Source organism: Canis aureus, chromosome 21, assembly GCF_053574225.1.
Source record: "Canis aureus isolate CA01 chromosome 21, VMU_Caureus_v.1.0, whole genome shotgun sequence".
NCBI lineage: Eukaryota > Metazoa > Chordata > Mammalia > Carnivora > Canidae > Canis > Canis aureus.
Genome location: NC_135631.1, coordinates 43,534,553 through 43,548,992, shown reverse-complemented (window position 1 = coordinate 43,548,992; position 14,440 = coordinate 43,534,553). Strand labels below are relative to the sequence as shown.

General features: G+C 51.0%; 1 protein-coding gene and 1 long non-coding RNA gene across 2 annotated transcripts in view; one reads left to right on the top strand and one right to left on the bottom strand.

Annotated features, from left to right (window-relative positions):
• Window positions 1–14,440, top strand: part of LAMB1 (laminin subunit beta 1) — a 69,233-nt gene that overhangs the window by 31,276 nt on the left and 23,517 nt on the right. Inside the window, exons 13-23 of the mRNA XM_077864052.1 lie at window positions 539–674; window positions 1,960–2,118; window positions 2,952–3,079; window positions 3,518–3,641; window positions 4,268–4,472; window positions 5,259–5,402; window positions 5,620–5,851; window positions 9,415–9,578; window positions 10,079–10,303; window positions 11,765–11,979; window positions 12,589–12,685. Coding sequence (XP_077720178.1) covers window positions 539–674; window positions 1,960–2,118; window positions 2,952–3,079; window positions 3,518–3,641; window positions 4,268–4,472; window positions 5,259–5,402; window positions 5,620–5,851; window positions 9,415–9,578; window positions 10,079–10,303; window positions 11,765–11,979; window positions 12,589–12,685 — 1,829 coding nt within the window. The remainder of the gene's footprint in view (window positions 1–538; window positions 675–1,959; window positions 2,119–2,951; window positions 3,080–3,517; window positions 3,642–4,267; window positions 4,473–5,258; window positions 5,403–5,619; window positions 5,852–9,414; window positions 9,579–10,078; window positions 10,304–11,764; window positions 11,980–12,588; window positions 12,686–14,440) is intronic.
• On the bottom strand, window positions 6,260–10,389 carry LOC144292996 (uncharacterized). The gene is made up of 2 exons (XR_013360425.1): window positions 10,046–10,389; window positions 6,260–9,595 (listed from the first exon to the last, which is right to left on the bottom strand). It is a non-coding gene; the product is annotated as an uncharacterized LOC144292996 (long non-coding RNA).

Sequence of the window (14,440 nt, the reverse complement as noted above, 5' to 3'; positions counted from 1 at the left end):
AGATGCGAAAGACTCAAGAAGAATCTAGCTTTCTGACTTGGTCAACTTAGTGGCTGCCAGGGTCCTCTTCCCAGCAGAGAACATGAGAAGGATTGAGTGTTGCCTGTTGGGATCTGTCCTTAACCTTGAGGACAGCTAGGTCACAGCCATCCTTCTGGGAGCTGGATCTTTGGGTCTGAGGCCCAGGAGAAAAAGGGGTCACAGTTGGAAATCAGGCAAAAGATCTAAGACATTGAAGCAAGAACACTGGTGGTATCCACAGAAAACCTCAGTCTGGTGTGGATGGAGCATAGGGAAGAAAGACAAGCCAGATGAAATCAAAATGACCAGGTCATGGGGGAGCTTTCAACTCCAGAGTGGGTGATTAATTCACAGGCAGGATTTTTTCCCCACATACTTATTTTCTGAAGGAAATAGGAAAGCTCTACCTATTTCACCCATTTAATATATGGTGGAAAATGTAGAACTGTGTCAAGGGGGCTCATTTACAAACATGGGGGCCCAGCTGACCTGGCTTTGTGCCCCCCCCCCCCCGCAGCTGCTCAGCGGAGTCAGGCCAGTGTGTGTGCCGACCCCACGTGATCGGGCGTCAGTGCAACGAAGTGGAACCTGGTTACTACTTCACCACCTTGGATCACTACATCTATGAAGCAGAAGAAGCCAACTTTGGGCCTGTAAGTCGGGGGTTGCCGGGGAGATGGGCAAAGCCGTGTTTGGGGGATAGTCATGGCATATACTCGTTTTGTAAAGAGACGGTTTAAAAAGCATTTTTCCAGCTCTTGTCAATGACAGGATCGGACCGTGCCTTCCTGAGAACAGTCCTATTTAGAGCTAAGTCAATCTATAACTCACAAAGAGACTTTGGAACATTCACTAGTGAGGCTTTGGGGGCGTGGGATGGGGGAGTATTTGTTTTTCGTACTTCCATTCCTCTACTTCTACTCCAAAGCTGTTGTTGATCTAGGATGGTAAATGCTCAGAGGGGACATTGTTTCAGTTGTCTGTTGCTGTGAAATCAGCCATCCCAAAATGTAGTGGCTTTAGAGGGATGCCTGGCACATCAGCTGGGGTGGCTGAAACAGCTGGAGGCTGGCTGGGCAGTTCCCCCCACATACCTGCAACCCCAAGCAGCTGCTTGAGCTTCCCAACAGCATGGTGGAGTCAGGACACTGAGACTTCTTACACGGTGTCTGGCTTCCAAGAAGGAGGAAAGAGAAACCGCCAGGTCTCTTCAAGCCTGGGCTCAGAAGTTTCAGAAGCTCATTTTTTCACATTCTGTGGTTCTGAAGTCTCAAGGCCAGACCAGGTCTAAGGGCAGGGTAATGTGGATTCCAGCTCTTGAAGGGCTGAGCCGAATGCCCATACATATGGAGAATGAAAGACTTGGTCTTCGGAAGTGGCTGACCACAGTGGTTTCACATGATCCTGTGAACAAACCCGAAGGCGTGCTTGAGTTGACCAAAACTGATCCATCTTCAGCCTCAGTGACCATCAGAATGAACCCCTCAGTGAGCACTCCTGATGGTGGGGTTCCTTCACTCGTACTTGAGGTTTGGAATGAATGCCAGAGAGAAAGGCAAACACATCCACTAGATACTGGACTAGGCTTGTAGAAGATCTGGGAAATAGCTCGTCACTTCTCGGCTTGCTTCCAAAGCATTTGAGACGTTCTCTCTCCTTCCTTTATGCTCATTCCTGGTTATATCATAGAGGGCGTCGCCCATGGCTTTGGGTCCCATCTCCAGTGTCTCAAGACTACCCCAACCACAAAACCAAAAGAAACCAGTTTCCTCTTTATACATCAAAAACTTGTACACTCTACGGAGAAAATGTGACTGCAGAAAATAGGTATTCATGGCTGTAGTTTGGACCTTAGGGTGATTTCAGATTTCTGTAACTGCTACATTTCCTTGAATTCCATTCCAAGTAAAGCATAGCTACTGTCCGCCTTGTCCTCAGGGGGTGAGCATCGTGGAGCGGCAGTACATCCAGGACCGCATTCCTTCCTGGACCGGACCGGGCTTCGTCCGAGTGCCCGAAGGGGCTTATCTGGAGTTTTTCATCGACAACATACCATATTCCATGGAGTATGACATCTTAATTCGCTACGAACCACAGGTAAACCTTCCATGGGCTACTGAGGGTGGTAGAAATATCTTCTTCTCAGGGACACCATTTTTTGAAATTTGCGTGAGAACAGAGGAACCTTTCTGACTTTGTAGCCCCCGTGGAAGCAAAAATGTACATTTTTCCCAAGTTCAGTTTTGCGAACCTTGAGTGATCCCTCATTAGGCTCTGGGCATTGCTGAGATGAGAATGTGTCAGACCCTCGGCTTGATCTCATGGCCCACACGGCCCAGGCTCAGATGTGCCCCAAAAGCCGAAGGTGGCCAGGGCAAGAGCAGGGATGTAGAGAGTCCTGGAAGACGGAAAGGTTCACATCAGCCCAGCAGTGTCTGACGCTGCCACAATGTCCCGAAAAGAATGAGTTCTAGGCCTTCAAACAGATGGAATTTCACTGCAAAAGGAACCAAGGAATGACTTGAGCAGAGAAGGGAGAGTGTGTTGAGAGTGCTTCCTTAGAGCTAGCTAAGGACACAGTTGGAGATGCCGTTGGCCAGAATGCTGGGGTCAGCCCATGAGCCTGGCCATGGGCATTAGTAGGGTTTTGAGTAGGGGATTGTCCTGATTGGAGCTGTGTTTCCTGACTGCCCAGGAGGGGATTGGGAGAGGCACGGACAGCAGGAAAGGCTGTCCAGTGTCCAGGTGAGAGGGGACTAGGGCTGGGGGCTAGGGCAAGAGCAGAGGAAATTGGAAAGAGCGAAGGGAAATGCAAGCGAGTGTTTTTCATTTAAACTTGGCAAGTGACCGATCGGGAGAGGTCTTTATAAACAGTTGGGCAGCAGCGGGCCAGCGCCGATGCTCCTCTGATGGTTTGTTGCTTACTCCAGCTACCCGACCGCTGGGAAAAAGCTGTCATCATAGTGCAGCGACCTGGAAAGATCCCAACCAGCAGCCGATGTGGTAACACGATTCCCGATGATGACAACCAGGTGGTGTCCTTATCGCCTGGCTCAAGGTCAGTGTGATGCTGGGTTGCAGCTCATAAAACGAATATGCAAATTATCTTTTTTTTTTTTTCCTGGTACCTTGCCTTGTGAGTCGTCCAGTTACCGTTTCGGAGCCCGAGCCAAACACGGGCCATTGCCTTTTCTTCCTTTGCATTGGTCTGCGTAGAGCTTTGATGGAGGGAGGGAGGGATGGATTTTTTTTTTTTTTAATTTATGATAGTCACACCCAGAGCGAGAGAGAGGCAGAGACACAGGCAGAGGGAGAAGCAGGCTCCATGCACCGGGAGCCCGACGTGGGATTCGATCCTGGGTCTCCAGGATTGCGCCCTGGGCCAAAGGCAGGCGCCAAACCACTGCGCCACCCAGGGATCCCAGGGAGGGAGGGATTGATTGGATACCTACAAGTTGACTTTGTGTTGGTATTTTTCCCTCTTATTTGGGGACAGGTATGTGGTCCTTCCACGCCCCGTGTGCTTTGAGAAGGGTGTGAACTACACAGTGAGGTTGGAGCTGCCCCAGTACACCTCCTCCGATAGCGACGTGGAGAGTCCCTACACGCTTATCGATTCCGTAAGTGGAAGGTCATTGCTGCAGGTCGTGGGGGGAAGGCTGGGCAGAGAGTATTCATTTTCCTTAGAGGGTTTTATGGAGGGGTGATATGGAGAGGATAGGCACAATCATCTTCTCTTGCCTCCAGAGCCACGTGGCTTATTTATTTTAACAAAAACTACCTTCTGCAAAGGATGTACTCAAGCTGATCATTGATGAAAATAAAAAAGTATCGGGATGCCTGGGGTGGCTCAGCGGTTGAGCGTGTACCTTTGGCTCAGGTCGTGATCCTGGAGTCCCAGGATCGAGTCCCGCATCGGGCTCCTCTCGGGGAGCCTGCTTCTCCCTCTGCCTGTGTCTCTGCCTCTCTTCTCTGTGTCTCTCATGAATAAATAAAATCTTTTAAAAAAGAAAAGTATCTTTAAAAATGGCATTTCAAAAGCCACCAGACTATGTAAGGTATATCTAAACATTTTCTGGCAAGGATATTTAAGAATGAAAATGTTTTCACTATATTGAATGAGTCGGATTTTTTTCTGTTCCAGAGTCAAAGTAGGATTGAGGGCTTTGATGTGTTTGCTTGGCTCTGGTTGAGGACACAGGCCCCACCGTAAGAGCGCTTTGCTGTTGTTCTTGATTCTTCACAGCTAGTTCTCATGCCGTTCTGTAAGTCACTGGACATCTTCACTGTAGGAGGATCAGGGGACGGGTTGGTCACCAACAGTGCCTGGGAAACCTTTCAGAGATACAGATGTCTGGAGAATAGCAGAAGCGTTGTGAAAACACCAATGACAGACGTATGCAGAAACATAATCTTCAGTATTTCTACCCTGTTACACCAGTCAGGCCTGGGTAAGTGTCCCTGGCCCTCCTTTGTTGGGGCCAAGAGTAGTAAGGCACCACAAGGTACATTGGAAGGCATGCCCTGTAGTTCTGTGTGGGCAGGCAGCAAGAGGTTTGTCTTTTTCATCTGTAAAGAATATTTTAGTGATGGCGCCCCATTGAAAATGCAACCACATAAGGGAAGGGAAGGAAAAATAAGATGAAAACATAGAGGGAGACAAACCATAAGAGATTCTTGACCATAGGGAACAAACTGAGGGTTGCTGGAAGGGAGGTAGATGGGGGCATGGGGTGACTGGGTGATGGGCATTGAGGAGGGCACCTGATGTGAGCACTGGGGCTTATATACAACTGATGAATAATACCCCAGACACTAATGCACTATATGTTAACTAAATTGAATTTAAATAAAACTTTTTTTAATGCAATCACAAGAGTGCCTGGGGGTAAAGCCATGAGGATATGCATCCCGTAGGCAGGTGGGGAGTTGGGATGGCACCAGGGAGCAGCAGCAGACTTTCGCCTTGAGAGGTCAGACCACTTCCAAGGTCGCCGGACTTTTGTCTAAGGTCCCGTGCCACTTGAGCTTTGAAGGCAAGGGAAGAAAGCCCTGATGATCTCCTTCCGAGGAAAACTGCTTTTATCCCGCAGCTCCGTCCCCTGTCGCTTCCCTCCCACTCATCAGAGCGATGACATTGTTTTCACTGGGAATTCTGAATAAGCCGAACTAGTCAAGGGGGGAGGATGAGGGCCAGTTGGCGTGTCGCAGCTTCTGACCTCTCTCCCTCCCTGCAGCTTGTGAGTGCGACCCCCAGGGCTCCCTAAGTTCTGTCTGTGACCCCAACGGAGGCCAGTGCCGCTGCCGGCCCAACGTGGCTGGGAGAACCTGCGACAGATGTGCTCCTGGCACTTTTGGCTTCGGCCCCAATGGATGCAAACGTAGGTCTATGGGGATTGTACCCGGGGAGATCAATCTGAGACCCACCGGTGTGGGTCCCACGGCTTTGGGACGTGGGGCTTTGCCTCCTGAGCTGAGCCTCCAGCGAACATTCTGCGTGGGGCCCAGTGGGGGTCGGGGGTGGGGGTGCTTCTGTCTGGGGCGTGTCTGCGTTTAATGAGTCTCTCAAGGCGGCTCCACCGCTGCCTGTCTCTCCAGCATGTGAGTGCCACCTGCAAGGGTCCGTCAGCGCCTCCTGCCACCCTGTCACCGGCCAGTGCCACTGCTTCCAGGGCGTGTACGCTCGGCAGTGCGACCGCTGCCTGCCCGGCTACTGGGGCTTCCCCAGCTGCCAGCCCTGCCAGTGTAACGGCCACGCCGAGGACTGCGACCCAGGGACGGGGGCGTGCTTGAGCTGCCAGGACTACAGCACCGGGCACAACTGTGAGAGGTACGCGCTCGCCGCTGCTCTCTCCCGTAGAGGGCAAACCAGCTCGGCGTTGGCTCAGCCAACAGCATCTTAGACAAACCCGAGGCGGCGGCTCCATCAGACTCCTGAAGGCTCATTCATTTCTGACCGCCCCAGGATTTCCTGGGAACTCATTCCTTTATCCAGCATTTATTTTTTTAAAGATTTTTTTAAAATTTTATTTATTTGAGAGAGAGAGAGAACGAGCAGCAGGCAGAAGGAGAAGCAGGCCCCCCGCTGAACAGGGAGCCCCATCCGGGAACCCAGGACCCCGGGATCATCACCTGAGCCAAAGGCAGAGGCTTAACTGAGCCACCCAGGTGCTCCTATCCAGCAGGTATTTAGTTTGTATCTTTTTTTTTTTTTTTTAAGATTTTATTTATTTATTCACAAGAGAGAGAGAGAGACAGAGGCAGAGATACAGGCAGAGGGAGAAGCAGGCTCCATGCAGGGAGCCCAACGCGGGACTTGATCCTGGGTCTCCAGGATTGCGCCCTGGGCCGACGGCGGCGCTAAACTGCTGAGCCACCGAGGGATCCCCTAGTTTGTATCTTCTGTGTGCCAGGCACGGTGTTGGTGCTGGGGATATAGCAGAGGACAAAGCCAACATGAGCTTTTCTCTTGGAGCACCATCCTCGAGGTCAGCATAGACCTACACAGAAATCCTGTCTCAGCAGATTCTCGCCAAGGATGAGCATTCTGAAATGTGAGCACCTAATTGGGGTCAAAGTAGAAACCAGATCCAAACAGAATTAGTCATTTCAGACAGCTTTGTTTTTTGAAACACTTTTTGCAGCTCTAGCTGCCAGGAGGCCGCATAAAATGTGCAAAAGTAGACCTCTTCTCCACTTAGCAAATTAATTGAGTAATTATTATGGTTATAAGGCACACTGCACTAGCTGTAGCTAAATGAGGACCTGGAATGTACCCCTAATAACATTACAGTCAAGTTCAGTAGATAGTAAGCCACGTGATAAAATTACATGCTGACTTAACACCGCTCATTACAAATGAAAGCTAGACCTGCTATGAGAATTGGGTGTTTTTGGAGTAATAGTCTGCACCTTTCACCTCAATAAATTTTCTGTCTTTTAACATCCGTCCACTCTATCTGGGACTTTTGTTTTTAAAATGTCAGCAAATGCTTCAGTCAGTACAAAAATTGCTCATCAGATGAAAGAGAGATTGCCAGTGAAAATTGAATAAGTGATTAACTTAGGGTGGAAAGATGTTCATAGAAGCAGATAACTGCTAGAGTGGTGTTCAAGAATTTGGAGGTTCCAGGGGCGCCTGAGTGGTTCAGTCAGTTAAGGGTCTGCCTTTGACTCTGGTCATAATCCAGGAGTCCTGGGATCGAGCCCCACGTCGGGCTCCCTGCTCAGTGCAGAGCCTGCTTTTCTCTCTCTCCCTCTCACCCCCTGCTCATGATCTGTCTCTCTCTTGCTCACTCTCTCTCAAATAAATAAATAAATTCTTAAAAAAAAAAAAAAAAAAAGGAATTTGGAGGTTCCACTAACTACTCCTTTGAATAAAAGTTATTCCTTCCAACCACAAAATTGCCTTTTAAGAGGGTAATAAGGAAACAGTTATACAAGACTGGAAGAAATTAATATATTGATGTTGACTCCTATTTTCTGCATTAAGATTTTCATTAGTGTTCTTTGAGAGCTGGAGAATAAGTTTGAGAGACGTATAGAGGGAAAAATCAGATTAAAAAGAATGAGAGGAAAAAAAAAAGAATGAGAGAATGAGAGAGAGAGAGAGAGAGAGGTAGGGAACACAGGTGGCTGTCCACCACATGGGTGTGAAATCTGGCACGCGGGGCGATGTGGCGGGATGAGCATCCCGTGAGAAGAGCTAGCTCAATGTTTGTGACTGTTTCTGGATTTTATTTGCAAAGCGTTTTGTTTCTTGTAGGAGAATGTGAAAGGGTGTGGGAAGGGAAAAAAATTTTAGCCCTACATATGGATGACAAAGTTTTATAAAATATCTGGGATCCTGTGAGCCAACTTACCATTCTTTTCTTCATTCCAGGATGATCAGAGTTTCACTCCTGTGAATTTAAGAAGCAGCTCTAGGCTCAGCTCATTCCCAAGGGGGGAAGTGGAGGGAGAGGCAGGAAATGAACACTCATTTTCTATCATGAAGTATTTGGATTTATTTCACCTAGAAAAAGGCCTCCTAGAAAACTTTCTCAGAACCCGTTGTACCAAATTGCTTCATCTCGGCTGACTTTCCCAGCACAAATTTGGGGAGAACATGTTCTTATTATCTGTGTCTGTATCTAATTAAATAGAAGGTTAGTTTCCTTTGAACAGCGTTCCCTCCTATTTATCTCCCTTCCCCCACCCATTAAAAAAACTACCTCTGCTTTAAAATAAAAAATTAAAAAAATAAAACCATGAAAAACAAAAATGAGTTGGAAATCCTTAGAGCTCAGGTTCAGTTCTGCTTCTAACTTGTTCCAGAGCCCGGGGTAAGTTAGCTCACCTCTCCGAGTGTCCAGCTGTCTGCTGATAGAATAACTGGGTTGGAATAGATGATCTCCAAAGTCCTTTTATGTTACGGGAAGTAAAAAAAAAAAAAAAGTACCCTAATTCAGGCAGCCCGGGTGGCTCAGTGGTTTAGCGCCGCCTTTGGCCCAGGGCCTGATCCTGGAGACCTGGGATCGAGTCCCACGTTGGGCTCCCTGCGTGGAGCCTGTTTTTCCCTCTGTCTGTGTCTCTGCCTCTCTCTCTCTCTCTCTCTCTCTCTGTGTCTCTCATGAATAAATAAATAAAATCTTAAAAAAAAAAAAGTACCCGAATTCATCACTCACGTTGAGAAGCAGCATCACATAGTAAAAGAATTCCTTTCTGCAAGTCGGGATGCTGAATTCACATCTTGGTTCATTACTGACGGGCTGTGTAAGCCTTGCCAAGTCATTTAACCTCCACGGATTCCTCGTAAGGAGGAGAGTTGGGAGTTGATAAATGACATCCCTCGTGCCTCTCCTACTTTGAAACCACCTGACAGACAGACAAGAGTCCTGCAGCTGGAGAGCTTGCTTATCAGCTTTGTTATTGGTAAAGGAATGTGGAGCGTGTCACCATGGGCTTGCTAACTCCTCACCGTGCCCCCCGGGTGGGCACACAGACAGTCACACGCTGCCTTCCTGCACCCCCCCTGCTGCACCCCAACTCTTGAATGCTCAGGGCAGGCAGGCAGCTGATGGGACAGTCGGATGCACAGGAGGAGGTGTATCTCTTCTGCTGCTGACCCCGCATGTGTGACCCGCAGACTAGCAGCATCAGCGTCCCACGGGACCCTCTAGGTCAGACATGAAGGGATGAGCTCGGCAAGCTGTCGTAACAAGCCCCCCAAGGGATCCTGACTGGAGCTCACATTGGAGAACCGCTGCCCTCATGGGAAGTCCTCCAAGTGGAAGCATGAGGCGCGGGGAGTGAAATGGTCCCGAGCGGAGAGCACGGTTTGTAAGACTCTTTCTTGTAACAGGTTCCTCGCAGTTGGGGTTCACGGCCCGCTCTCCTCTGCCACCCATGCAGGTGCCTGGCCGGTTACTACGGTGATCCCATCATCGGGTCAGGGGACCACTGCCGCCCTTGTCCTTGCCCGGACGGTCCCGACAGCGGACGCCAGTTCGCCGGTAGCTGCTATCAAGACCCCGTGACGCTGCAGCTGGCGTGTGTCTGTGACCCCGGATACGTCGGTAGGCAAGGGCCCGGCCTGCGGTGGGAGAGACGACGTCCTGAGCCTAGTGGCTAACAGAGGGAAGGGAGGGAACACGGGGACGGTTCGGTGTCACGTTTAGCATCGTAATGAACACCGAGCGGGGGGACACCCGGAGCGCTCCCCTCCTGTGGGGCCCACGGAGCGCAGCGGGTGCCCGAGTCTCGGGGAGGCTCTGCTGCTCCCTGGCACGAGCGCGGCCGCACCCGAGTGTCCTCGCGTGTCCCCTTCCTGCCTCCGGGCCCAGGAGTCCCAAAGTGGGGGAAGGCTGGAACATCACCCCAGATCGTTGACTCGTCGTCTGGTTTGTCGTATGCCTCTCAACCCCCCCAGGGGCTCCCCTTAATGTGCGGTCGTCCGGGGCTGGGCGAGGCGCACGGTCCCCCCACCCACCCACCCCCACTCCCGGCCAGGGGCGTGGGGGGGGACGCGGCGCTTCCCTCCTACCAGTAAGCTGGACGGGCTCTGCTTGGTCCCCAGGCTCCAGGTGTGACAGCTGCGCCCCCGGCTTCTTCGGCAACCCCTCGGACGTCGGGGGCTCCTGTCGGCCTTGCCAGTGTCACCACAACATCGACACGACGGACCCAGAAGCCTGCGACAGGGAGACGGGGAGGTGCCTCAAGTGCCTGTACCACACGGAAGGGGAGCGGTGCCAGCTGTGCCGCGTGGGGTACTACGGGGACGCCCTCCGGCAGGACTGCCGCAGTAAGCCGCCCCGCTTCGGCCCCTGGGGGCGTCCGCCTCCCTCGCCACCGGGGGTCTTCCTCGGCTCTTTGGGGCTTGTTGGTTTCTGTGGGGTTTTCTAAAGATTTTATTTATTCATGAGACACACAGAGAGGCAGAGACACAGGCAGAGGGAGGAGCAGTCTCCATGCAGGGAGCCCGACATGGGACCTGGGACTCGATCCCGGATCCCCAGGGTCACGCCCTGGGCCAAAGGCAGCCGCTCAACCGCTGAGCCACCCGGGCGCCCCTTTGGGTGTTTGTTTCACGTGGGAAACCACTTAGCAAGTTTTCTTTCTTTGACCAAAGAAAGAGGAGATAGACCTTTTCTTTCCTTTTTCTTTGTGCCCTACATCCTCATTTTGGGGCAGACCTAAAGTCTCAAGAAGTGGCTCAGTGCCTGAGGGAGGCGACCAAAAGAGAGCCGGTGTAGCTGTGTCACCTTGATAAACGCCACCCCAGAGCGGATGGGTTTTCTGTTCTGCCCGCGAACTTACCCCCACCCTCACCCCCCCGCCCGGGGCCAGGACTCAGAGGTCCTACATACCCACCTTGCCTCTGTCCACCTGTCCGTGCCTTGCAGCCTAAGGAGGGAGGAGCATCTCTGAAGACTCTTCCAGAACTCACTCTTGCTCTCTTATCAAGAGATCAGCCAGCGTTTCCTCCCGCTGAGCTGCACGCCCCAGGCCACGTTGTCACAAACCTGCTGGAATGCTGAGGCCCTGCAGCCTGGAGGGCTTCTTCCTGCTTTGCCTCAGCCCCTGGCTGCTGCTCCCTGCCAAGAGTTTGAAGTCATTTGAGATCTCCAGTCCCATGGCATAGTTGTTGTTGTTGTTGTTATTCCCAGTCCAGTCCTCGATTTGAAAATGATGCGCCGCAGCTTATTAAGTCAGAGTATTTCAGAAATGCTGGGAGGCTGGGGGCCTGGGCGGCTCAGCGGTTGGGCGTCCGCCTTCAGCTCAGGGCGCGATCCCGGGGTCAGGCCCACGTCGTCGTTGGGCTCCCCGCAGGGAGCGTGCTTCTCCCTCTGCCTGTGTCTCTCTCTCTCTCTGTGTCTCTCATGAATAAATAAATAAAATCTTAAAAAAAAAAAAAAAGAAAAGAAAAGAAATGCTGGTAGGCAAAATGTGTCCCTGTGCACGTCTGCCTGGGAAATGCCAAAACCGTCTATGTTGTAAGACGTTCTGAAGAATGGCAGTTTTAGTGGGATGGTTATTTCCCCCCCCCTTTTTGTGTGTTTAGGGTTTTATTTATTCATTTATTCATTTGTTTGTTCATTCCCTCCCTCCATTTCCTTCTCTCTTGTTTGCATCTCCAGGCCAAAATCTGGGGAGGGAAAGTCTTAGCTGGTAGAACTAGCTGATTTTTGTACTGTCTGCGTAGTTCGCTAATTCTGCGAACTTTCTGAACGTAGGTAAACGTGATCGCACTGTTCTTTTCCAGAGTGTGTCTGCAACTCCCTGGGCACCGAGCAGGAGCACTGCGATGGCTCTGACTGCCAGTGTGACAAAGCCACCGGCCAGTGCTCGTGTCTCCCCAACGTGGTTGGGCTGAACTGTGACCGCTGTGCGCCCAACACCTGGCAGCTGGCCAGCGGGACGGGCTGCGACCCGTGCGACTGTGACCCCGCGCATTCCTTCGGGCCGTCTTGCAACGAGGTGAGGCTCCGGGCTGAGGCCACTGCATGGTGAGACGACGCTCCTCTGGGCATCGGGGTGGCGGCTGGCCCGGCCGGTGGCTTTGCCCCAGGTAGAGAAGGGCACCCCTCCCGGTGGTGGCGGACGCACATGGACTGGGAGACGGGCCCTTGCTTGGTGGCTCAGCCAGGGTGAACCCTGCTGCTGCGCGGGCTCCCCCCGAATGGGCCGGCCTGTGCTCCTCCCCGTCCGCATCTGCTGCTGAATCAGACCTTAACCCCCCAGCCAGAAAGGAAGCAAACGGCCCTCGCCGGCCCTGTAAAAGGTGCTGCTGTTTCCTGACGCACCCTGACGGTGCAGTGGTCCCCACGGCAGGGCTGTCGTGGGTGGCCCAGGTAGGTTAGTAGCATGTGAAGCACACACAGTGCAACGTGCTCTGGGCCTTTGCAACCCTGCTGGCCGAAGAGCAGTCAGGACATGCCGCCAGGGGACCCTCGGCATGCAGGAGGGAGGTCAGAGTGGCTGGCTCAAGGCGTGGGGGGCTTCTCAGGCAAGTGGTTGGGTGTCACTTGTCCCGGGGGGCAGCCGAGGAAGCGAACTACCCGACCGACGTGTGTCTTCTGACCGCAGTTCACGGGGCAGTGCCAGTGCATGCCTGGCTTCGGGGGGCGCACCTGCAGCGAGTGCCAGGAGCTGTTCTGGGGAGACCCCAACGTGGAGTGCCGAGGTGAGGCCGTGGGTATTCTCGGTTGGGTACTGATGGGGCCGGAGGGATCAGACGGGTGCCGGAGCCTTTTGCAAACTCAAAACATCAGGACAAATGAATTTATTCCTAGTTTTCGTTACACAAGAAATTCATGCTCATTGTTCTGAAAGCGACCTAACAGACCTTAGCCCTGTGGGGGGGCAGGTGCTACAAGGGGACCTGCTGACTTCCTGCTCCGTGCCCCGGAGGTCCCCTCGTCTCTGCACAGAGGCATGTACACACCATGAATAGACATTGAATGGCTTTTTTTAAAAAATGCTCTTAACCAAGATGGGTTCACATTAACTACATATTTCTGCAAACTGATATTTTCTGCTCCCCGTGAGCAGTATTTGGTAGCCGTGGCTGGCCTCCTTGTCAGCACATGCAGAGCTGAATGATTGTTCTGGTCAGCTCGTTTGACTCCAGCATGTCAAGTAGACTCTGCTGACAGTTAATGCCCTCGGGGCATGTGCATTAGTGTGATGTCCCCACAGAAGGGAACCAGAGGGCAGTGTCCTAGCATCACTATGCACCGCAAAGGAATAGGTGACAGGAGCTCTGGATCTGTTAAATGGGAATAAAAGCCAGATTTTCCTTTAGACTTAGGATAAAACGAAAGGATGAGGGAAAACTTGACATTTCCTTCAGAACAAAAACTTGTTAAAATCATGTGAATCGTAAGGATTGCTTAATTTTCATGCTGTTGCAATTTTGGTTTGGACCTGCCAGATATTTTTGCGGCTCTTAAAGCAAAAGCCTTTGTGGGAAGGATTTTAACAGACTGCTTCTATTCTCTTGTCCTGTTCTTTCTTTCCTATTTGAGTTTTCCTTCCCTACGTTTTAGGCTTATAAGTATGGATATATATCTGTGTAGATTTTTCAATGAATACATCAACTGTTTGATGTATTTTCCTTGCAACACGTCTGAAATTCTAGATCCTTATTGGACTCTAAATAAAAAATGGCCTTTTTCTTGATGGCACGAAATCATAGGTATCTTCAAGTTAGCAGGTCATTGAGTATCTCCTACCAAAGATCAAAAACAGACATACTATATGTTCCTTCAGGGTCTGTTCTTTACCAGTGGGGGGGGGGAAATTCAGTGGACAAACCTGCATAAATGGTATACAGTCTGTTTTTTTTTTTTTTTTAATTGAGGCTTAACCAGAAGGGTTCGTACCAAAATTTTAAGTTAAGGTTTGTTGCACAGAAATGATGATTACAGTGTGGATGAGCAGGTGCTTCTCCACTCATCCATCATTAGTGCAGATGTTGGTTCTTTTTATTTTTTTTTTTAAGATTTTATTTATTCATGAGACACACACACAGAGGTAGAGACATAGGCAGAGAGAAGCAGGCTCCACGTAGGGAGCCTGATGTGGGACCCGATCCTGGGACTCCAGGATCACGCCCTGGGCCAGAGGCAGACGCTCAACCCAGGCGTCCCTTCTTTTTTTTTTTTTTTTTAGATGTTGGTTCTTAATGGGGTCTGATTTTCTCACTTCCATGAGAAGCTCTGTGATACTCAGTGGGCCACTTGCTCTAGACTGTCTTTCGCCAATAAAATCCTGTTGAAAATAGGGTTTCTCCAGGGCTCTCAATCACTATTCTCGCAGATTCTTCAATCTCGTAGTGCCCCAAGGGGCTTGATTTTCTCCAGATAATGGTTCTGTCATTGCTTGTACCCTGATTCTGCCAGCATGTGTCATTAGCAAAACAGCCTTGGCCACCAAA